The 25,602-nt window shown below is 55.9% G+C and overlaps 1 protein-coding gene across 1 annotated transcript in view; it reads left to right on the forward strand.

The window, feature by feature from the left end:
* The first annotated feature begins 645 nt into the window (after positions 1 to 645).
* LOC116956959 (prosaposin-like) overlaps positions 646 to 25,602 on the forward strand; it is a 71,586-nt gene continuing 46,629 nt past the window's right edge. The window contains exons 1-3 of the mRNA XM_076054789.1: positions 646 to 1,365; positions 21,070 to 21,203; positions 22,577 to 22,651. Of these exons, the coding sequence (XP_075910904.1) occupies positions 1,308 to 1,365; positions 21,070 to 21,203; positions 22,577 to 22,651 (267 nt within the window). The 5' untranslated portion in view covers positions 646 to 1,307. The remainder of the gene's footprint in view (positions 1,366 to 21,069; positions 21,204 to 22,576; positions 22,652 to 25,602) is intronic.

A 25,602-nucleotide genomic window follows, 5' to 3' on the forward strand; every position in this document is an offset into this window, starting at 1 on the left:
CATTTAATTTTGATTCAATTTATTTTTTCCCTTTATTTTTTCACTTTATTTTTATTCACTTTTTTATTCACTTAATTTTTATTCACTTTATGATTCGTCTATCTACGTGTCTTAATTACCGAAAGAACCAAAGAAAACGTCCCAGTCACAAGCAAAACAACCAAGCTGCGTTTCCAACGCGGTGACGTCATACGACGGATGTGCGAGGGGGAGACGCGTGCGCGGTGACGTCGCCACACTGGGGGGAGGGGGATAAGCGTGCGCGGTGACGTCACCACACCGGGGGGGAGGGGGATAAGCCTGCGCGGTGACGTCACCACGCTGGGGGAAACACGTGCCCGATGACGTCGTCATGCAGTGACGTCATCGCGCGCGCTCGCGATCCCCACCCCCTTCTGGCGCGGTGACGTCACCACGTATTCTCACCGCTTCGTCTCGAAGGTTCGAAGTCGTGACGTCATAACCCCGTTGCGTTGTCGGCGCCTATGACGTCATCGCTCAACCCTCTCCCTTCATCCATGGTGGTGACGTCATTGTATGGCTGCAGGGTCGGCGCTGTTGACGTCATCGCGCAACCCTCCCTTCATCGATGGTGGTGACGTCATGGCATTACTGCGCAGTGCGTATATGACGTCACCGACTCTCCCCCTCCACTTTCTCCGCGGTGGTGACGTCACCGCTCACTGCGAACAACAAAAACAACGCGCAGTGCGCTCGTCCACCTTAGAGCTCCCGCTCCCTCCGTCTCTCTCAAGTCTCTACGTCAACCTCAGCGTCTCTCTCCGTCTCTCTCTCTCAAGTCTCTCTCTCTCAAGTCTCTACGTCAACCTCTCAGCGTCTCTCTCCGTCTCTCTCTCTCAAGTCTCTACGCCTCTCTCTCTCTCAGGTCTCTCTCAGCGTCTCTCTAGTCTCTGTCTCTCAGCGTCTCTCCCCACGTCTCTCTAGTCTCTGTCTCTCTCCACGTCTCTGTCTCCACGTCTCTCCCCACGTCTCTCTAGTCTCTGTCTCTCCCCACGTCTCTCTAGTCTCTGTCTCTCTCTCAGCGTCTCTCCACGTCTCTCCCCACGTCTCTCTAGTCTCTGTCTCTCTCTCTCTCAGCGTCTCTCCCCACGTCTCTGTCTCCACGTCTCTCTAGTCTCTGTCTCTCTCTCAGCGTCTCTCCCCACGTCTCTCCCCACGTCTCTCTAGTCTCTGTCTCTCTCTCTCCACGTCTCTGTCTCCACGTCTCTCTAGTCTCTGTCTCTCTCCACGTCTCTGTCTCCACGTCTCTGTCTCTCTCCACGTCTCTGTCTCCACGTCTCTCAACCATGGCCAGGATCCTGCTGCTGCTGCCCGTGCTGCTGCTGCTGTGCGTCTCGCTGCCTGGTGAGAGAGGCAGAGAACGGCACGCACACACGGGGAAGAGTGGGGGGGGAGGGGAAGAGTGGGGGGGGAGGGGAAGAGTGGGGGGGGAGGGGAAGAGTGGGGGGGGAGGGGAAGAGTGGGGGGGGGAGGGGAAGAGTGGGGGGGGAGGGGAAGAGTGGGGGGGGGAGGGGAAGAGTGGGGGGAGGGGAAGAGTGGGGGGGGGAGGGGAAGAGTGGGGGAAGAGTGGGGGGGGGAGGGGAAGAGTGGGGGGGGAGGGGAAGAGTGGGGGGGGGAGGGGAAGAGTGGGGGGGGGAGGGGAAGAGTGGGGGGGGGGAGGGGAAGAGTGGGGGGAGGGGAAGAGTGGGGGGGGGAGGGGAAGAGTGGGGGAAGAGTGGGGGGGGAGGGGAAGAGTGGGGGGGGAGGGGAAGAGTGGGGGAAGAGTGGGGGGGGGAGGGGAAGAGTGGGGGGGGGAGGGGAAGAGTGGGGGGGAGGGGAAGAGTGGGGGGAGAGTGGGGGGAAGAGTGGGGGGGAGGGGAAGAGTGCGGGGGGAGGGGAAGAGTGGGGAGAGAGTGGGGGTGGGGAGAGAGTGGGGGAGAGAGTGGGGGGGGGAGAGAGTGGGGGGGGGAGAGAGTGGGGGGGGGAGAGAGTGGGGGGGGGGAGAGTAGGGGGGGGGAGAGAGTGGGGGGGGGAGAGAGTAGGGGGGGAGTGATGGAGTGAGTGAGTCATTCCCTGTTCACCTTGGGGATTGTGTGAGGAGCTCACAAATCCTTGAAAGATCTGGGCAAGGTCCCATCGGTGAGCTCCTCCGGCAGGCAAGGCTGCGATGGCTGGGTCATGTAGTCCGCATGCCCAGCCACCGCATGCCGAAACAGCTTTTGTTCGGCCGGATCGAGGGGGCTAAGCGGGCGCGGCACGGGCTAGAGAAGAGATGGAGTGATGTGGTACAGGAGGACGTGGAGCTGAGTGGACTTGCCGATGACTGGTACCAGCGGTGTCAAGATCGGCCTCTGTGGTAGAGGCTCGTGAAGGATGCTACTGGGCAGTTGGAGGCAGTCGCCCTCCAACAACAACGGAGGGCGGAGGAGCGACGCTCACAACAACGAGCGGAGCGCCGGGTGGCTAAAGCACAGCAGGTTGGCACAGTAGGGGGCACAGGTGGTGCATCAGCCACTCATCTCAGTCAGTCGACCCGTGGCACCTGGGTCTGCCCCGTGACCACCTGCCAGCGGGCGTTCGACACTTCACGTGGCCTCAAGGTGCACATGGCCTGGCACAAGCGTCGTGATGACGTCACCGCCACTTAGTGGCGAATTGCGGTTGTTGTTGTACACACATGGGGAGCGGTAGTGTAGCGGTTAGCGCTCCGCTGCGCTATGAACCCGGCGACCCGGGTTCGATTCCCGCTCACGGCCAACACCAGTGACGATTATCTGAACCGGTCCCGGGCCTCCCCTAGGTCGACTCAGCCTCAAATTAGTACCTGGTGCGGTGTGTAAACATCGCCACTGGGGAGACAAAGGCGGTCGGGCGTGGTGCTGGCCACCCACCCCCTCGTGTACCGTTCCGGCCTTCATAGGTGCTCGCTAACAGCACTTGCCCCTACAGTCTGTTAAGGCTATATGGGGGATCTTTGTTTTTTTTTTGTACACCTCAACAAGGCACTCATTTGAGGACGAGTCGACCTAGGAGGTGCTAGGCCCAGGAACCTCCTTGAGTGAATCAGCACAGGGCCTCCTGTCGACACCACTATGTCAGTGCCTAGGAGATGTTGACTACCTCTCCTGGTACGCAGGAGGTCGTGGTTTCGATCCCGTTGCGCATGACGATGCCTGCTGCTGCTGTTTATTTGGAGTCTGCGTCTCTCTCTCTCTCTCTGATCATCGTCACGGTGGCTAGGGAGATGTTAACTACCTTGGTTGGTATGCAGGAGGTCGTGGGTTTGGGCCACCCTCTATAATAACAACGCCTGTGTCCTGACTTGTGGGCCACCCTCTATAACAACAAGAACAACCCCTATAGCAACAACCTCAAAACAACAACAACCCCTATAACAACAACAACCCCTATAACAACAACCTCTATAACAACAACAACCTCTATAACAACAACAGCCCCTTTGTGTCCTGACTTGTGGGCCACCCTCTATAACAACAACAACCCCTATAGCAACAACAACCTCTATAATAACATCAACAACGCCTATGTGTCCTGACTTGTGGGCCACCCTCTACAACAATAACAACCCCTATAACAACCCCTATAACAACAACGCCTATGTGTCCTGACTTGTGGGCCACCCTCTACAACAATAACAACCCCTATAACAACCCCTATAACAACCCCTATAACAACAACAACGCCTACGTGTCCTGACTTGTGGGCCACCCTCTACAACAATAACAACCCCTATAACAACCCCTATAACAACCCCTATAACAACAACAACGCCTACGTGTCCTGACTTGTGGGCCACCCTCTACAACAATAACAACCCCTATAACAACCCCTATAACAACCCCTATAACAACAGCCCCTTTGTGTCCTGATTTGTGGGCCACCCCACGAAGGTGAGGAATGAATGAGGAAGGAACTGTGAGGTGAGAATGAAACCCGCGAAGGAATGAGGAAGCGGGGGGATGGGGGAGTTCCCGTTGTGGTGGTGGTGATGATGATGGTGGATGGGTGGTGATGGTGGTGATGATGGTGGTGATGGTGGATGGGTGGTGATGATGGCGGTGGTGATGATGAGCCCTGTTAGAGACTCCACCATCATCCCTGCTAGAGACTCCACCATCAGCCCTGTTAGAGGCTTCACCATCATCCCTGCTAGAGACTCCACCATCAGCCCTGTTAGAGGCTCCACCATCATCCCTGTTAGAGACTCCACCATCAGCCCTGTTAGAGACTCCGCCATCAGCCCTGCTAGAGACTCCACCATCATCCCTGCTAGCGACTCCACCATCAGCTCTCTTAGAGACTCCACCATCAGCCCTGTTGAGTCTCCACCATCATCCCTGCTAGAGACTCCACCATCAGCCCTGTTAGAGGCTTCACCATCAGCCCTGTTAGAGGCTTCACCATTAGCCCTGTTAGAGGCTTCACCATCAGCCCTGATAGAGACTCCACCATCAGCCCTGCTAGAGACTCCACCATCAGCCCTGCTAGAGACTCCACCATCACCCCTGTTAGAGACTCCACCATCAGCCCTGCTAGAGACTCCACCATCAGCCCTGCTAGAGACTCCACCATCAACCCTGTTAGAGACTCCACCATCAGCCCTGTTAGAGACTCCACCATCAGCCCTGTTAGAGGCTCCACCATCAGCCTTGTTAGAGACTCCACCATCAGCCCTGTTAGAGACTCCACCATCAGCCTTGTTAGAGACTCCACCATCATCCCTGTTAGAGACTCCACCATCAGCCCTGTTAGAGGCTCCACCATCAGCCCTGCTAGAGACTCCACCATCAGCCCTGTTAGAGACTCCACCATCAGCCCTGTTAGAGACTCCACCATCAGCCCTGTTAGAGGCTCCACCATCAGCCCTGTTAGAGACTCCACCATCAGCCCTGTTAGAGACTCCACCATCAGCCCTGCTAGAGACTCCACCATCAGCCCTGTTAGTGACTCCACCATCAGCCCTGTTAGAGACTCCACCATCAGCCCTGTTAGAGACTCCACCATCAGCCCTGCTAGAGACTCCACCATCAGCCCTGCTAGAGACTCCACCATCATCCCTGCTAGAGACTCCGCCATCAGCCCTGCTAGAGACTCCACCATCATCCCTGCTAGCGACTCCACCATCAGCCCTCTTAGAGACTCCACCATCAGCCCTGTTGAGTCTCCACCATCATCCCTGCTAGAGACTCCACCATCAGCCCTGTTAGAGGCTTCACCATCAGCCCTGTTAGAGACTTCACCATTAGCCCTGTTAGAGGCTTCACCATCAGCCCTGATAGAGACTCCACCATCAGCCCTGCTAGAGACTCCACCATCAGCCTTGCTAGAGACTCCACCATCACCCCTGTTAGAGACTCCACCATCACCCCTGTTAGAGACTCCACCATCAGCCCTGTTAGAGACTCCACCATCAGCCCTGCTAGAGACTCCACCATCAGCCCTGCTAGAGACTCGACCATCAGCCCTGCTAGAGACTCCACCATCACCCCTGTTAGAGACTCCACCATCCCCCCTGTTAGAGACACCACCATCAGCCCTGTTAGAGACTCCACCATCAGCCCTGCTAGAGACTCCACCATCATTCCTGTTAGAGACTCCACCATCAGCCCTGCTAGAGACTCCACCATCAGCCCTGCTAGAGACTCCACCATCAGCCCTGCTAGAGACTCCACCATCAACCCTGTTAGAGACTCCACCATCAGCCCTGTTAGAGACTCCACCATCAGCCCTGTTAGAGGCTCCACCATCAGCCTTGTTAGAGACTCCACCATCAGCCCTGTTAGAGACTCCACCATCAGCCTTGTTAGAGACTCCACCATCATCCCTGTTAGAGACTCCACCATCAGCCCTGTTAGAGGCTCCACCATCAGCCCTGCTAGAGACTCCACCATCAGCCCTGTTAGAGACTCCACCATCAGCCCTGTTAGAGACTCCACCATCGGCCCTGCTAGAGACTCCACCATCAACCCTGCTAGAGACTCCACCATCATCCCTGCTAGAGACTCCACCATCAGCCCTGCTAGAGACTCCACCATCATCCCTGCTAGCGACTCCACCATCAGCCCTCTTAGAGACTCCACCATCAGCCCTGTTAGAGTCTCCACAATCATCCCTGCTAGAGACTCCACCATCAGCCCTGTTAGAGGCTTCACCATCAGCCCTGTTAGAGGCTCCACCATCAGCCCTGTTAGAGACTCCACCATCAGCCCTGCTAGAGACTCCACCATCAGCCCTGCTAGAGACTCCACCATCATCCCTGCTAGAGACTCCACCATCAGCCCTGCTAGAGACTCCATCATCATCCCTGCTAGCGACTCCACCATCAGCCCTCTTAGAGGCTTCACCATTAGCCCTGTTAGAGGCTTCACCATCAGCCCTGCTAGAGACTCCACCATCACCCCTGTTAGAGACTCCACCATCACCTCTGTTAGAGACTCCACCATCATCCCTGTTAGAGGCTTCACCATCAGCCCTGTTAGAGACTCCACCATCAGCCCTGCTAGAGACTCCACCATCATCCCTGTTAGAGACTCCACCATCAGCCCTGCTAGAGACTCCACCATCAGCCCTGCTAGAGACTCCACCATCAGCCCTGCTAGAGACTCCACCATCAACCCTGTTAGAGACTCCACCATCAGCCATGTTAGAGACTCCACCATCAGCCCTGTTAGAGGCTCCACCATCAGCCTTGTTAGAGACTCCACCATCAGCCCTGTTAGAGACTCCACCATCAGCCTTTTAGAGACTCCACCATCATCCCTGTTAGAGACTCCACCATCAGCCCTGTTAGAGGCTCCACCATCAGCCCTGCTAGAGACTCCACCATCAGCCCTGTTAGAGACTCCACCATAAGCCCTGTTAGAGACTCCACCATCAGCCCTGTTAGAGGCTCCACCATCAGCCCTGTTAGAGACTCCACCATCAGCCCTGTTAGAGACTCCACCATCAGCCCTGCTAGAGACTCCACCATCAGCCCTGTTAGAGACTCCACCATCAGCCCTGTTAGAGACTCCACTATCAGCCCTGTTAGAGACTCCACCATCAGCCCTGCTAGAGACTCCACCATCAGCCCTGCTAGAGACTCCACCATCATCCCTGCTAGAGACTCCGCCATCAGCCCTGCTAGAGACTCCACCATCATCCCTGCTAGCGACTCCACCATCAGCCCTCTTAGAGACTCCACCATCAGCCCTGTTGAGTCTCCACCATCATCCCTGCTAGAGACTCCACCATCAGCCCTGTTAGAGGCTTCACCATCAGCCCTGTTAGAGGCTTCACCATTAGCCCTGTTAGAGGCTTCACCATCACCCCTGATAGAGACTCCACCATCAGCCCTGCTAGAGACTCCACCATCAGCCCTGCTAGAGACTCCACCATCACCCCTGTTAGAGACTCCACCATCAGCCCTGCTAGAGACTCCACCATCAGCCCTGCTAGAGACTCCACCATCAACCCTGTTAGAGACTCCACCATCAGCCCTGTTAGAGACTCCACCATCAGCCCTGTTAGAGGCTCCACCATCAGCCTTGTTAGAGACTCCACCATCAGCCCTGTTAGAGACTCCACCATCAGCCTTGTTAGAGACTCCACCATCATCCCTGTTAGAGACTCCACCATCAGCCCTGTTAGAGGCTCCACCATCAGCCCTGCTAGAGACTCCACCATCAGCCCTGTTAGAGACTCCACCATCAGCCCTGTTAGAGACTCCACCATCAGCCCTGTTAGAGGCTCCACCATCAGCCCTGTTAGAGACTCCACCATCAGCCCTGTTAGAGACTCCACCATCAGCCCTGCTAGAGACTCCACCATCAGCCCTGTTAGAGACTCCACCATCAGCCCTGTTAGAGACTCCACCATCAGCCCTGTTAGAGACTCCACCATCAGCCCTGCTAGAGACTCCAACATCAGCCCTGCTAGAGACTCCACCATCAGCCCTGCTAGAGACTCCACCATCAGCCCTGTTAGAGACTCCACCATCAGCCCTGTTAGAGACTCCACCATCAGCCCTGCTAGAGACTCCACCATCAGCCCTGCTAGAGACTCCACCATCATCCCTGCTAGAGACTCCACCATCAGCCCTGCTAGAGACTCCATCATCATCCCTGCTAGCGACTCCACCATCAGCCCTCTTAGAGGCTTCACCATTAGCCCTGTTAGAGGCTTCACCATCAGCCCTGCTAGAGACTCCACCATCACCCCTGTTAGAGACTCCACCATCACCTCTGTTAGAGACTCCACCATCATCCCTGTTAGAGGCTTCACCATCAGCCCTGTTAGAGACTCCACCATCAGCCCTGCTAGAGACTCCACCATCATCCCTGTTAGAGACTCCACCATCAGCCCTGCTAGAGACTCCACCATCAGCCCTGCTAGAGACTCCACCATCAGCCCTGCTAGAGACTCCACCATCAACCCTGTTAGAGACTCCACCATCAGCCATGTTAGAGACTCCACCATCAGCCCTGTTAGAGGCTCCACCATCAGCCTTGTTAGAGACTCCACCATCAGCCCTGTTAGAGACTCCACCATCAGCCTTTTAGAGACTCCACCATCATCCCTGTTAGAGACTCCACCATCAGCCCTGTTAGAGGCTCCACCATCAGCCCTGCTAGAGACTCCACCATCAGCCCTGTTAGAGACTCCACCATAAGCCCTGTTAGAGACTCCACCATCAGCCCTGTTAGAGGCTCCACCATCAGCCCTGTTAGAGACTCCACCATCAGCCCTGTTAGAGACTCCACCATCAGCCCTGCTAGAGACTCCACCATCAGCCCTGTTAGAGACTCCACCATCAGCCCTGTTAGAGACTCCACTATCAGCCCTGTTAGAGACTCCACCATCAGCCCTGCTAGAGACTCCACCATCAGCCCTGCTAGAGACTCCACCATCATCCCTGCTAGAGACTCCGCCATCAGCCCTGCTAGAGACTCCACCATCATCCCTGCTAGCGACTCCACCATCAGCCCTCTTAGAGACTCCACCATCAGCCCTGTTGAGTCTCCACCATCATCCCTGCTAGAGACTCCACCATCAGCCCTGTTAGAGGCTTCACCATCAGCCCTGTTAGAGGCTTCACCATTAGCCCTGTTAGAGGCTTCACCATCACCCCTGATAGAGACTCCACCATCAGCCCTGCTAGAGACTCCACCATCAGCCCTGCTAGAGACTCCACCATCACCCCTGTTAGAGACTCCACCATCAGCCCTGCTAGAGACTCCACCATCAGCCCTGCTAGAGACTCCACCATCAACCCTGTTAGAGACTCCACCATCAGCCCTGTTAGAGACTCCACCATCAGCCCTGTTAGAGGCTCCACCATCAGCCTTGTTAGAGACTCCACCATCAGCCCTGTTAGAGACTCCACCATCAGCCTTGTTAGAGACTCCACCATCATCCCTGTTAGAGACTCCACCATCAGCCCTGTTAGAGGCTCCACCATCAGCCCTGCTAGAGACTCCACCATCAGCCCTGTTAGAGACTCCACCATCAGCCCTGTTAGAGACTCCACCATCAGCCCTGTTAGAGGCTCCACCATCAGCCCTGTTAGAGACTCCACCATCAGCCCTGTTAGAGACTCCACCATCAGCCCTGCTAGAGACTCCACCATCAGCCCTGTTAGAGACTCCACCATCAGCCCTGTTAGAGACTCCACCATCAGCCCTGTTAGAGACTCCACCATCAGCCCTGCTAGAGACTCCACCATCAGCCCTGCTAGAGACTCCACCATCATCCCTGCTAGAGACTCCGCCATCAGCCCTGCTAGAGACTCCACCATCATCCCTGCTAGCGACTCCACCATCAGCCCTCTTAGAGACTCCACCATCAGCCCTGTTGAGTCTCCACCATCATCCCTGCTAGAGACTCCACCATCAGCCCTGTTAGAGGCTTCACCATCAGCCCTGTTAGAGGCTTCACCATTAGCCCTGTTAGAGGCTTCACCATCAGCCCTGATAGAGACTCCACCATCAGCCCTGCTAGAGACTCCACCATCAGCCTTGCTAGAGATTCCACCATCACCCCTGTTAGAGACTCCACCATCACCCCTGTTAGAGACTCCACCATCAGCCCTGTTAGAGACTCCACCATCACCCCTGTTAGAGACTCCACCATCAGCCCTGTTAGAGGCTCCACCATCAGCCTTGTTAGAGACTCCACCATCAGCCCTGTTAGAGACTCCACCATCGGCCCTGCTAGAGACTCCACCATCAACCCTGCTAGAGACTCCACCATCATCCCTGCTAGAGACTCCACCATCAGCCCTGCTAGAGACTCCACCATCATCCCTGCTAGCGACTCCACCATCAGCCCTCTTAGAGACTCCACCATCAGCCCTGTTAGAGTCTCCACAATCATCCCTGCTAGAGACTCCACCATCAGCCCTGTTAGAGGCTTCACCATCAGCCCTGTTAGAGGCTCCACCATCAGCCCTGTTAGAGACTCCACCATCAGCCCTGCTAGAGACTCCACCATCAGCCCTGCTAGAGACTCCACCATCATCCCTGCTAGAGACTCCACCATCAGCCCTGCTAGAGACTCCATCATCATCCCTGCTAGCGACTCCACCATCAGCCCTCTTAGAGGCTTCACCATTAGCCCTGTTAGAGGCTTCACCATCAGCCCTGCTAGAGACTCCACCATCACCCCTGTTAGAGACTCCACCATCACCTCTGTTAGAGACTCCACCATCATCCCTGTTAGAGGCTTCACCATCAGCCCTGTTAGAGACTCCACCATCAGCCCTGCTAGAGACTCCACCATCATCCCTGTTAGAGACTCCACCATCAGCCCTGCTAGAGACTCCACCATCAGCCCTGCTAGAGACTCCACCATCAGCCCTGCTAGAGACTCCACCATCAACCCTGTTAGAGACTCCACCATCAGCCATGTTAGAGACTCCACCATCAGCCCTGTTAGAGGCTCCACCATCAGCCTTGTTAGAGACTCCACCATCAGCCCTGTTAGAGACTCCACCATCAGCCTTTTAGAGACTCCACCATCATCCCTGTTAGAGACTCCACCATCAGCCCTGTTAGAGGCTCCACCATCAGCCCTGCTAGAGACTCCACCATCAGCCCTGTTAGAGACTCCACCATAAGCCCTGTTAGAGACTCCACCATCAGCCCTGTTAGAGGCTCCACCATCAGCCCTGTTAGAGACTCCACCATCAGCCCTGTTAGAGACTCCACCATCAGCTCTGCTAGAGACTCCACCATCAGCCCTGTTAGAGACTCCACCATCAGCCCTGTTAGAGACTCCACTATCAGCCCTGTTAGAGACTCCACCATCAGCCCTGCTAGAGACTCCACCATCAGCCCTGCTAGAGACTCCACCATCATCCCTGCTAGAGACTCCGCCATCAGCCCTGCTAGAGACTCCACCATCATCCCTGCTAGCGACTCCACCATCAGCCCTCTTAGAGACTCCACCATCAGCCCTGTTGAGTCTCCACCATCATCCCTGCTAGAGACTCCACCATCAGCCCTGTTAGAGGCTTCACCATCAGCCCTGTTAGAGGCTTCACCATTAGCCCTGTTAGAGGCTTCACCATCACCCCTGATAGAGACTCCACCATCAGCCCTGCTAGAGACTCCACCATCAGCCCTGCTAGAGACTCCACCATCACCCCTGTTAGAGACTCCACCATCAGCCCTGCTAGAGACTCCACCATCAGCCCTGCTAGAGACTCCACCATCAACCCTGTTAGAGACTCCACCATCAGCCCTGTTAGAGACTCCACCATCAGCCCTGTTAGAGGCTCCACCATCAGCCTTGTTAGAGACTCCACCATCAGCCCTGTTAGAGACTCCACCATCAGCCTTGTTAGAGACTCCACCATCATCCCTGTTAGAGACTCCACCATCAGCCCTGTTAGAGGCTCCACCATCAGCCCTGCTAGAGACTCCACCATCAGCCCTGTTAGAGACTCCACCATCAGCCCTGTTAGAGACTCCACCATCAGCCCTGTTAGAGGCTCCACCATCAGCCCTGTTAGAGACTCCACCATCAGCCCTGTTAGAGACTCCACCATCAGCCCTGCTAGAGACTCCACCATCAGCCCTGTTAGAGACTCCACCATCAGCCCTGTTAGAGACTCCACCATCAGCCCTGTTAGAGACTCCACCATCAGCCCTGCTAGAGACTCCACCATCAGCCCTGCTAGAGACTCCACCATCATCCCTGCTAGAGACTCCGCCATCAGCCCTGCTAGAGACTCCACCATCATCCCTGCTAGCGACTCCACCATCAGCCCTCTTAGAGACTCCACCATCAGCCCTGTTGAGTCTCCACCATCATCCCTGCTAGAGACTCCACCATCAGCCCTGTTAGAGGCTTCACCATCAGCCCTGTTAGAGGCTTCACCATTAGCCCTGTTAGAGGCTTCACCATCAGCCCTGATAGAGACTCCACCATCAGCCCTGCTAGAGACTCCACCATCAGCCTTGCTAGAGATTCCACCATCACCCCTGTTAGAGACTCCACCATCACCCCTGTTAGAGACTCCACCATCAGCCCTGTTAGAGACTCCACCATCACCCCTGTTAGAGACTCCACCATCAGCCCTGTTAGAGGCTCCACCATCAGCCTTGTTAGAGACTCCACCATCAGCCCTGTTAGAGACTCCACCATCAGCCTTGTTAGAGACTCCACCATCATCCCTGTTAGAGACTCCACCATCAGCCCTGTTAGAGGCTCCACCATCAGCCCTGCTAGAGACTCCACCATCAGCCCTGTTAGAGACTCCACCATCAGCCCTGTTAGAGACTCCACCATCGGCCCTGCTAGAGACTCCACCATCAACCCTGCTAGAGACTCCACCATCATCCCTGCTAGAGACTCCACCATCAGCCCTGCTAGAGACTCCACCATCATCCCTGCTAGCGACTCCACCATCAGCCCTCTTAGAGACTCCACCATCAGCCCTGTTAGAGTCTCCACAATCATCCCTGCTAGAGACTCCACCATCAGCCCTGTTAGAGGCTTCACCATCAGCCCTGTTAGAGGCTCCACCATCAGCCCTGTTAGAGACTCCACCATCAGCCCTGCTAGAGACTCCACCATCAGCCCTGCTAGAGACTCCACCATCATCCCTGCTAGAGACTCCACCATCAGCCCTGCTAGAGACTCCATCATCATCCCTGCTAGCGACTCCACCATCAGCCCTCTTAGAGGCTTCACCATTAGCCCTGTTAGAGGCTTCACCATCAGCCCTGCTAGAGACTCCACCATCAGCCCTGCTAGAGACTCCACCATCAACCCTGTTAGAGGCTCCACCATCAGCCCTGCTAGAGACTCCACCATCATCCCTGCTAGAGACTCCACCCTCAGCCCTGTTAGAGACTCCACCATCAGCCCTGTTAGAGACTCCACCATCAGCCCTGCTAGAGGCTCCACCATCAGCCCTGTTAGAGGCTCCACCATCATCCCTGTTAGAGGCTCCACCATCAGCCCTGTTAGAGGCTTCACCATCAACCCTGTTAGAGACTCCACCATCAGCCCTGTTAGAGACTCCACCATCAGCCCTGTTAGAAACTCCACCATCACCCCTGTTAGAGACTCCACCATCATCCCTGTTAGAGACTCCACCATCAGCCCTGTTAGAGACTCCACCATCAGCCCTGCTAGAGGCTCCACCATCAGCCCTGTTAGAGGCTCCACCATCATCCCTGTTAGAGGCTCCACCATCAGCCCTGTTAGAGGCTTCACCATCAGCCCTGTTAGAGACTCCACCATCAGCCCTGTTAGAGACTCCACCATCATCCCTGCTAGAGACTCCACCATCAGCCCTGTTAGAGACTCCACCATCAGCCCTGTTAGAGACACCACCATCAGCCCTGTTCGAGACTTCACCATCAGCCCTGTTAGAGACTCCACCATCAGCCCTGCTAGAGACTCCACCATCAGCCCTGTTAGAGACTCCACCATCAGCCCTGCTAGAGACTCCACCATCAGCCCTGTTAGAGGCTCCACCATCAGCCCTGCTAGAGACTCCACCATCAGCCCTGTTAGAGACTCCACCATCAGCCCTGCTAGAGACTCCACCATCAGCCCTGTTAGAGACTCCACCATCAGCCCTGCTAGAGACTCCACCATCAGCCCTGCTAGAGACTCCACCATCAGCCCTGTTAGAGACTCCACCATTAGCCCTGTTAGAGACTCCACCATCAGCCCTGTTAGAGGCTCCACCATCAGCCCTGTTAGATTCTCCACCACCAGCCCTGCTAGAGACTCCACCATCATCCCTCTTAGAGGCTTCACCATTAGCCCTGTTAGAGGCTTCACCATCAGCCCTGCTAGAGACTCCACCATCACCCCTGTTAGAGACTCCACCATCACCTCTGTTAGAGACTCCACCATCATCCCTGTTAGAGGCTTCACCATCAGCCCTGTTAGAGACTCCACCATCAGCCCTGCTAGAGACTCCACCATCATCCCTGTTAGAGACTCCACCATCAGCCCTGCTAGAGACTCCACCATCAGCCCTGCTAGAGACTCCACCATCAGCCCTGCTAGAGACTCCACCATCAACCCTGTTAGAGACTCCACCATCAGCCATGTTAGAGACTCCACCATCAGCCCTGTTAGAGGCTCCACCATCAGCCTTGTTAGAGACTCCACCATCAGCCCTGTTAGAGACTCCACCATCAGCCTTTTAGAGACTCCACCATCATCCCTGTTAGAGACTCCACCATCAGCCCTGTTAGAGGCTCCACCATCAGCCCTGCTAGAGACTCCACCATCAGCCCTGTTAGAGACTCCACCATAAGCCCTGTTAGAGACTCCACCATCAGCCCTGTTAGAGGCTCCACCATCAGCCCTGTTAGAGACTCCACCATCAGCCCTGTTAGAGACTCCACCATCAGCCCTGCTAGAGACTCCACCATCAGCCCTGTTAGAGACTCCACCATCAGCCCTGTTAGAGACTCCACTATCAGCCCTGTTAGAGACTCCACCATCAGCCCTGCTAGAGACTCCACCATCAGCCCTGCTAGAGACTCCACCATCATCCCTGCTAGAGACTCCGCCATCAGCCCTGCTAGAGACTCCACCATCATCCCTGCTAGCGACTCCACCATCAGCCCTCTTAGAGACTCCACCATCAGCCCTGTTGAGTCTCCACCATCATCCCTGCTAGAGACTCCACCATCAGCCCTGTTAGAGGCTTCACCATCAGCCCTGTTAGAGGCTTCACCATTAGCCCTGTTAGAGGCTTCACCATCACCCCTGATAGAGACTCCACCATCAGCCCTGCTAGAGACTCCACCATCAGCCCTGCTAGAGACTCCACCATCACCCCTGTTAGAGACTCCACCATCAGCCCTGCTAGAGACTCCACCATCAGCCCTGCTAGAGACTCCACCATCAACCCTGTTAGAGACTCCACCATCAGCCCTGTTAGAGACTCCACCATCAGCCCTGTTAGAGGCTCCACCATCAGCCTTGTTAGAGACTCCACCATCAGCCCTGTTAGAGACTCCACCATCAGCCTTGTTAGAGACTCCACCATCATCCCTGTTAGAGACTCCACCATCAGCCCTGTTAGAGGCTCCACCATCAGCCCTGCTAGAGACTCCACCATCAGCCCTGTTAGAGACTCCATCATCAGCCCTGTTAGAGACTCCACCATCAGCCCTGTTAGAGGCTCCACCATCAGCCCTGTTAGAGACTCCACCATCAGCCCTGTTAGAGACTCCACCATCAGCCCTGCTAGAGACTCCACCATCAGCCCTGTTAGAGACTCCACCATCAGCCCTGTTAGAGACTCCACCATCAGCCCTGTTAGAGACTCCACCATCAGCCCTGCTAGAGACTCCACCATCAGCCCTGCTAGAGACTCCACCATCATCCCTGCTAGAGACTCCGCCATCAGCCCTGCTAGAGACTCCACCATCATCCCTGCTAGCGACTCCACCATCAGCCCTCTTAGAGACTCCACCATCAGCCCTGTTGAGTCTCCACCATCATCCCTGCTAGAGACTCCACCATCAGCCCTGTTAGAGGCTTCACCATCAGCCCTGTTAGAGGCTTCACCATTAGCCCTGTTAGAGGCTTCCCCATCAGCCCTGATAGAGACTCCACCATCAGCCCTGCTAGAGACTCCACCATCAGCCTTGCTAGAGATTCCACCATCACCCCTGTTAGAGACTCCACCATCACCCCTGTTAGAGACTCCACCATCAGCCCTGTTAGAGACTCCACCATCACCCCTGTTAGAGACTCCACCATCAGCCCTGTTAGAGGCTCCACCATCAGCCTTGTTAGAGACTCCACCATCAGCCCTGTTAGAGACTCCACCATCGGCCCTGCTAGAGACTCCACCATCAACCCTGCTAGAGACTCCACCATCATCCCTGCTAGAGACTCCACCATCAGCCCTGCTAGAGACTCCACCATCATCCCTGCTAGCGACTCCACCATCAGCCCTCTTAGAGACTCCACCATCAGCCCTGTTAGAGTCTCCACAATCATCCCTGCTAGAGACTCCACCATCAGCCCTGTTAGAGGCTTCACCATCAGCCCTGTTAGAGGCTCCACCATCAGCCCTGTTAGAGACTCCACCATCAGCCCTGCTAGAGACTCCACCATCAGCCCTGCTAGAGACTCCACCATCATCCCTGCTAGAGACTCCACCATCAGCCCTGCTAGAGACTCCATCATCATCCCTGCTAGCGACTCCACCATCAGCCCTCTTAGAGGCTTCACCATTAGCCCTGTTAGAGGCTTCACCATCAGCCCTGCTAGAGACTCCACCATCACCCCTGTTAGAGACTCCACCATCACCTCTGTTAGAGACTCCACCATCATCCCTGTTAGAGGCTTCACCATCAGCCCTGTTAGAGACTCCACCATCAGCCCTGCTAGAGACTCCACCATCATCCCTGTTAGAGACTCCACCATCAGCCCTGCTAGAGACTCCACCATCAGCCCTGCTAGAGACTCCACCATCAGCCCTGCTAGAGACTCCACCATCAACCCTGTTAGAGACTCCACCATCAGCCATGTTAGAGACTCCACCATCAGCCCTGTTAGAGGCTCCACCATCAGCCTTGTTAGAGACTCCACCATCAGCCCTGTTAGAGACTCCACCATCAGCCTTTTAGAGACTCCACCATCATCCCTGTTAGAGACTCCACCATCAGCCCTGTTAGAGGCTCCACCATCAGCCCTGCTAGAGACTCCACCATCAGCCCTGTTAGAGACTCCACCATAAGCCCTGTTAGAGACTCCACCATCAGCCCTGTTAGAGGCTCCACCATCAGCCCTGTTAGAGACTCCACCATCAGCCCTGTTAGAGACTCCACCATCAGCCCTGCTAGAGACTCCACCATCAGCCCTGTTAGAGACTCCACCATCAGCCCTGTTAGAGACTCCACTATCAGCCCTGTTAGAGACTCCACCATCAGCCCTGCTAGAGACTCCACCATCAGCCCTGCTAGAGACTCCACCATCATCCCTGCTAGAGACTCCGCCATCAGCCCTGCTAGAGACTCCACCATCATCCCTGCTAGCGACTCCACCATCAGCCCTCTTAGAGACTCCACCATCAGCCCTGTTGAGTCTCCACCATCATCCCTGCTAGAGACTCCACCATCAGCCCTGTTAGAGGCTTCACCATCAGCCCTGTTAGAGGCTTCACCATTAGCCCTGTTAGAGGCTTCACCATCACCCCTGATAGAGACTCCACCATCAGCCCTGCTAGAGACTCCACCATCAGCCCTGCTAGAGACTCCACCATCACCCCTGTTAGAGACTCCACCATCAGCCCTGCTAGAGACTCCACCATCAGCCCTGCTAGAGACTCCACCATCAACCCTGTTAGAGACTCCACCATCAGCCCTGTTAGAGACTCCACCATCAGCCCTGTTAGAGGCTCCACCATCAGCCTTGTTAGAGACTCCACCATCAGCCCTGTTAGAGACTCCACCATCAGCCTTGTTAGAGACTCCACCATCATCCCTGTTAGAGACTCCACCATCAGCCCTGTTAGAGGCTCCACCATCAGCCCTGCTAGAGACTCCACCATCAGCCCTGTTAGAGACTCCACCATCAGCCCTGTTAGAGACTCCACCATCAGCCCTGTTAGAGGCTCCACCATCAGCCCTGTTAGAGACTCCACCATCAGCCCTGTTAGAGACTCCACCATCAGCCCTGCTAGAGACTCCACCATCAGCCCTGTTAGAGACTCCACCATCAGCCCTGTTAGAGACTCCACCATCAGCCCTGTTAGAGACTCCACCATCAGCCCTGCTAGAGACTCCACCATCAGCCCTGCTAGAGACTCCACCATCATCCCTGCTAGAGACTCCGCCATCAGCCCTGCTAGAGACTCCACCATCATCCCTGCTAGCGACTCCACCATCAGCCCTCTTAGAGACTCCACCATCAGCCCTGTTGAGTCTCCACCATCATCCCTGCTAGAGACTCCACCATCAGCCCTGTTAGAGGCTTCACCATCAGCCCTGTTAGAGGCTTCACCATTAGCCCTGTTAGAGGCTTCACCATCAGCCCTGATAGAGACTCCACCATCAGCCCTGCTAGAGACTCCACCATCAGCCTTGCTAGAGATTCCACCATCACCCCTGTTAGAGACTCCACCATCACCCCTGTTAGAGACTCCACCATCAGCCCTGTTAGAGACTCCACCATCACCCCTGTTAGAGACTCCACCATCAGCCCTGTTAGAGGCTCCACCATCAGCCTTGTTAGAGACTCCACCATCAGCCCTGTTAGAGACTCCACCATCAGCCTTGTTAGAGACTCCACCATCATCCCTGTTAGAGACTCCACCATCAGCCCTGTTAGAGGCTCCACCATCAGCCCTGCTAGAGACTCCACCATCAGCCCTGTTAGAGACTCCACCATCAGCCCTGTTAGAGACTCCACCATCGGCCCTGCTAGAGACTCCACCATCAACCCTGCTAGAGACTCCACCATCATCCCTGCTAGAGACTCCACCATCAGCCCTGCTAGAGACTCCACCATCATCCCTGCTAGCGACTCCACCATCAGCCCTCTTAGAGACTCCACCATCAGCCCTGTTAGAGTCTCCACAATCATCCCTGCTAGAGACTCCACCATCAGCCCTGTTAGAGGCTTCACCATCAGCCCTGTTAGAGGCTCCACCATCAGCCCTGTTAGAGACTCCACCATCAGCCCTGCTAGAGACTCCACCATCAGCCCTGCTAGAGACTCCACCATCATCCCTGCTAGAGACTCCACCATCAGCCCTGCTAGAGACTCCATCATCATCCCTGCTAGCGACTCCACCATCAGCCCTCTTAGAGGCTTCACCATTAGCCCTGTTAGAGGCTTCACCATCAGCCCTGCTAGAGACTCCACCATCAGCCCTGCTAGAGACTCCACCATCAACCCTGTTAGAGGCTCCACCATCAGCCCTGCTAGAGACTCCACCATCATCCCTGCTAGAGACTCCACCCTCAGCCCTGTTAGAGACTCCACCATCAGCCCTGTTAGAGACTCCACCATCAGCCCTGCTAGAGGCTCCACCATCAGCCCTGTTAGAGGCTCCACCATCATCCCTGTTAGAGGCTCCACCATCAGCCCTGTTAGAGGCTTCACCATCAACCCTGTTAGAGACTCCACCATCAGCCCTGTTAGAGACTCCACCATCAGCCCTGTTAGAAACTCCACCATCACCCCTGTTAGAGACTCCACCATCATCCCTGTTAGAGACTCCACCATCAGCCCTGTTAGAGACTCCACCATCAGCCCTGCTAGAGGCTCCACCATCAGCCCTGTTAGAGGCTCCACCATCATCCCTGTTAGAGGCTCCACCATCAGCCCTGTTAGAGGCTTCACCATCAGCCCTGTTAGAGACTCCACCATCAGCCCTGTTAGAGACTCCACCATCATCCCTGCTAGAGACTCCACCATCAGCCCTGTTAGAGACTCCACCATCAGCCCTGTTAGAGACACCACCATCAGCCCTGTTCGAGACTTCACCATCAGCCCTGTTAGAGACTCCACCATCAGCCCTGCTAGAGACTCCACCATCAGCCCTGTTAGAGACTCCACCATCAGCCCTGCTAGAGACTCCACCATCAGCCCTGTTAGAGGCTCCACCATCAGCCCTGCTAGAGACTCCACCATCAGCCCTGTTAGAGACTCCACCATCAGCCCTGCTAGAGACTCCACCATCAGCCCTGTTAGAGACTCCACCATCAGCCCTGCTAGAGACTCCACCATCAGCCCTGCTAGAGACTCCACCATCAGCCCTGTTAGAGACTCCACCATTAGCCCTGTTAGAGACTCCACCATCAGCCCTGTTAGAGGCTCCACCATCAGCCCTGTTAGATTCTCCACCACCAGCCCTGCTAGAGACTCCACCATCAGCCCTGTTAGAGGCTCCACCATCAGCCCTGTTAAAGACTCCACCATCAGCCCTGCTAGAGGCTCCAACATCAGCCCTGCTAGAGACTCCACCATCAGCCCTGCTAGAGGCTCCAACATCAGCCCTGCTAGAGACTGCACCATCAGCCCTGTTAGAGGCTCCACCATCAGCCCTGTTAGATTCTCCACCACCAGCCCTGCTAGAGACTGCACCATCAGTCCTGTGAGAGACTCCACCATCAGCCCTGTTAGAGACTCCACCATCAGTCCTGTGAGAGACTTCACCATCAGCCCTGTTAGAGGCTCCACCATCAGCCCTGCTAGAGACTCCACCATCAGCCCTGCTAGAGACTCCACCATCAGCCCTGTTAGAGGCTTCACCATCAGCCCTGTTAGAGACTCCACCATCAGCCCTGCTAGAGACTCCACCATCAGCCCTGTTAGAGGCTTCACCATCAGCCCTGTTAGAGACTCCACCATCAGCCCTCTTAGAGACTCCACCATCAGCCCTGTTAGAGACTCCACCATCAGCCCTGTTAGAGACTCCACCATCAGCCCTGTTAGACCAATATCCCTGCTGCTGCTCGCTTACTGACAGCACTTGACCCCCGACCCCCCCGCCCTCCGAATGGTCGAGGCTACCACGCTTCGCTTTTTGTGACACGCGGGCGACCCCGCCTCTTCTTTGCGTCTTTCCAGCGAGCGGCAGCCCCCTGCTGGGCGCCGACGTCTGCTCGCGAGGGCCCGGATTCTGGTGCAAGAACGCCGGCACGGCCTCGCGGTGCCGGGCTCTCGAGCAGTGCTCGAGCGTCTACTGGGCCCAGCCCACAGCGGTGAGCTCCTCCCCCGACGCACAACCGCGCAACCACAGCCCAGAGTGCAGCGGCGTTAGACCGGAGGGCAACGTCAAAAACGGCGCGAACAGCGCAAAGGGGCGATGCCACCGTCAGGACATTGAGAGCTCGGCAGCTGGCAGCTACATGATGGTGACCTCCCTTGCCGCTCTCAATGTACGAGCGTCGGTGCTCGACACTTCCTGTGCAGCAGTGGCACAGGGCGGTTGCGTGTTAAGGCGTTTAGAAGCACCAAACGGAAACGTTTTGCGAGGCGTCCACCTCGCTGCATCAACCACATACGCTCGTGATGAACTTGCACGCAGGCAACAATTGCTGCGGTTGCCTACGGCGGCGTTGTCTCTCGCAATAATGACGCGACCGTTGTTTATATGGCGTCGTCTTTGAGTCCGATCGGTCCACACCACAGACGGCTTTCGTTGGGGCCCGGTCTAAAGGACAATGCACCGTGAGGGCATTTATGGGTCGGGGTTCGGCAGCTGCATCATGGTGACCGCCCTTGCCAGCATCCAAAACATGAGAATCGGTGTTTGAGCCGTTCTATGCAGCAGTGAAACAGAAGGTTGTTGCGTGCTAAGACGCTTAAAACACCAGACGGAAACTTGTTCTTTCTTGCGAGGATTAGCCCCCACTGCATTAACCACGTATACTTTGTGGTGAACACGCAAACAAGACAAGCATGCTCTGGTAGTATTTAATGGAATTGTCTTCATATGCAGAATGTAGAGATATCATCACCAGTTTACAGAGATGACATCATCACCAGTATACAGAGATGACATCATCACCAGTATACAGAGATGACATCATCACCAGTATACAGAGATGACATCATCACCAGTATACAGGGATGACATCTTCACCAGTTTACAGAGATGACATCATCACCAGTATAGAGATAACATCACCAGTATACAGAGATGACATCATCACCAGTTTACAGAGATGACATCATCACCAGTATAGAGATAACATCACCAGTATACAGAGATGACATCATCACCAGTTTACAGAGATGACATCATCACCAGTTTACAGAGATGACATCATCACCAGTATAGAGATAACATCATCACCAGTATACAGAGATGACATTATCACCAGTTTACAGAGATGATATCATCATCACCAGTTTACAGAGATGACATCATCACCAGTATAGAGATAACATCATCACCAGTACACACAGATGACATCATCAACAGTATACAGAGATGTCGTCTTCATCATGGTAACCATGGTCATCGTCATGGTAACCATCATCGTAACCATGGTAATCATCGTAACCACGGTAACTGTCGTGATAACCATGGTAACCGTCGCTGTAATCATGGTAACCGCCGCTCCGCCAGGGTGACCTGCCCTGTGACGTCTGCAAGGAGTCGGTGGGCGCCGTGGACGAGCTCCTGAAGAGCAACGCCACGGAGGTGAGGGCACCCACACACACCGGGTGTGTCACGGGGTGTGTCACGGGGGGGTGTGTCACGGGGTGTGTCAGGGGTGTGTCACGGGGGGGTGTGTCACGGGGGGGTGTGTCACGGGGGGGTGTGTCACGGGGGGGTGTGTCACGGGGGGGTGTGTCACGGGGTGTGTCACGGGGGTGTGTCACGGGGTGTGTCACGGGGTGTGTGTCACGGGGTGTGTGTCACGGGGTGTGTGTCAGGGGGTGTGTCAGGGGGTGTGTCACGGGGTGTGTCACGGGGTGTGTCAGGGGTGTGTCACGGGGTGTGTCACGGGGTGTGTCAGGGGGTGTGTCACGGGGTGTGTCACGGGGTGTGTGTCAGGGGGTGTGTCACGGGGTGTGTCACGGGGTGTCTGTCACGGGGTGTCTGTCACGGGGTGTGTCACGGGGTGTGTGTCACGGGGTGTGTGTCACGGGGTGTGTGTCACGGGGTGTGTCACGGGGTGTGTCAGGGGGTGTGTGTCAGGGGGTGTGTCACGGGGTGTGTCACGGGGTGTGTCAGGGGTGTGTCACGGGGTGTGTCACGGGGTGTGTCACGGGGTGTGTCACGGGGTGTGTCACGGGGTGTGTGTCAGGGGGTGTGTCACGGGGTGTGTCACGGGGTGTCTGTCACGGGGTGTGTCACGGGGTGTGTCACGGGGTGTGTGTCACGGGGTGTGTGTCACGGGGTGTGTCACGGGGTGTGTCAGGGGGTGTGTCACAGGGTGTGTCATGGGGTGTGTCACGGGGGGGGGTGTGTCACGGGGTGTGTCACGGGGTGTGTGTCACGGGGTGTGTCACGGGGTGTGTCAGGGGGTGTGTCACGGGGTGTGTCAGGGGGGTGTGTCAGGGGGGTGTGTCAGGGGTGTGTCAGGGGGGGTGTATCAGGGGGGGTGTGTCACGGTGTGTGTCACGGGGTGTGTCACGGGGTGTGTCAGGGGTGTGTCAGGGGGTGTGTCAGGGGGGGTGTGTCAGGGGGGGTGTGTCACGGGGGGTGTGTCACGGGGTGTGTTACGGGGTGTGTCGGGGGGGTGTGTCACGGGGTGTGTCAGAGGGGTGTGTCACAGGGGTGTGTCACGGGGGGTGTGTCAGGGGGGGTGTGTCAGGGGGGGTGTGTCAGGAGGGGTGTGTCAGGGGGGGTGTGTCAGGGGGGGTGTGTCACGGGGTGTGTCAGGGGTGTGTCAGGGGGGGTGTGTCACGGGGTGTGTCACGGGGTGTGTCACGGGGTGTGTCACGGGGGGTGTCACGGGGGGTGTGTCAGGGGTGTGTCAGGGGTGTGTCAGGGGTGTGTCACTGGGTGTGTCACGGGGTGTGTCACAGGGGGTGTGTCAGGGGTGTGTCAGGGGGGTGTGTCACGGGGGGTGTGGCAGAAGGTGAGGGCACCCACCACCATCAACAACAACCGCCATTCGCCACTAAGTGGCGGTGATGTCACCAAGACGCTTGTGCCAGGCTATGTGCACCTTGAGGCCACGTGAAGTGTCGAACGCCCGCTGGCAGGAGGTCACGGGGTAGACCCAGCAGGTGCCACGGGTCGACTGACTGAGAAGACAGAGATGACTGGCTGATGCACCACCTGTGCCCCCTACTGTGCCAACTTGCTGTGCTTTAGCCACCCGTTGCTCCGCTCCTTGTTGTGAGCGTTGCTCCTCCACCCTCTGTTGTTGTTGGAGGGTGACTGCCTCCAACTGTCCAGTAGCAGCGTCCTTCACGAGCCTCCTCCAAAGAGGCCGATCTTGACACCGCTGGTACCAGTCATCGGCAAGTCCACTCAGCTCCACATCCTCCTGTACCACATCACTCCATCTGTTCTCTAGCCCATGCCGCGCCCGTTTAACCCCCTCGATCCGGCCGAACAAAAGCTGTTTCGGCATGCGGTGACTGGGCATTCGGGCTACATGACCCAGCCAACGCAGCCTTGCCTCCCGGAGCTCACCGATAGGACTTTGTCCAGATCTTTCAAGGATTTGTGAGCTCTTCACACAATCCAGCCTGGTTAAACCGAGGATGGATCATAGGCAGGCCAGCCTAAATGTTTCTCACCGGTGAAGATCTTCCATTGGGGGGGGGGGTCCACGTTTCGCAAGGATAGAGAATGGAGGGAATGACCCTGGCCGAGAAGACCTGAAGCGTTACACAACCGATGAAAAGATAATGCCGCTCGACTGATTCGGAGTGAGACCTCTGCTGTTAAACCAGAGCCGGTCATGAGCACACTGCCCAGGTATGGGAAACTCTTCAATCTCTCCACAACTGCCCCATCACCAATTGGGAGTTGTGGGGGTGGATTGTTCAGTGGTACAAAATACCCAAGCAGGTGCTTAGTTTTGGTGGTTCTGATGGTAAGGCCCCACCTCTTAGTGGCATGCTCCAGGTTCAGCAGCAGCGCCTCCAACTCCTCCTCTGAGTGAGCGGCAATTACCAGATCATCGGTCAACATGGTTGACCAATAGGGAGCCATCCCTTGACCGCACTCGGGCATCGATCAGCCTCCCATTGTATCTGTGCCAGATGGAAATTCCACCGGCACAGCCATCAAAGGCTTCACGAACTACGTGGTCGAAAAAAATGTGAAATAATGTGGGAGCCAGAGGACATCCCTGTCGCACCCCAAGGTGAACAGGTAATGGCTCCGACTCCCGGCCACGTAGTTTTACCCGGGCCCGCTCACCATCATGAATGTCCTTAATGATCATGAGTAGAGGGTCAGAGACTCCGAAAGCACGAAGAATAACCCAGAGCCCAGGCCTACTGATGGTATCATAGGCCTTGACCAGGTCAATAAAGCAGAGATGTAGGTCTTGTTGGAATTCCCTACACCTCTGCTGTAGCAGACGGACAGAAAATATGGCATCTGTGCAGGATCGCCCTTTCCTAAAACCGCATTGGAGCTCCACAAGCCTCTCCTCAGCGTGCCTGGCAAGGCGATATTGAATA

The sequence above is a fragment of the Petromyzon marinus genome, chromosome 68, assembly GCF_048934315.1.
Source record: "Petromyzon marinus isolate PM22_M1 ecotype Great Lakes invasive population chromosome 68, UKy_Petmar_22M1.pri1.0, whole genome shotgun sequence".
Classification (NCBI taxonomy): Eukaryota; Metazoa; Chordata; class Hyperoartia; order Petromyzontiformes; family Petromyzontidae; genus Petromyzon; species Petromyzon marinus.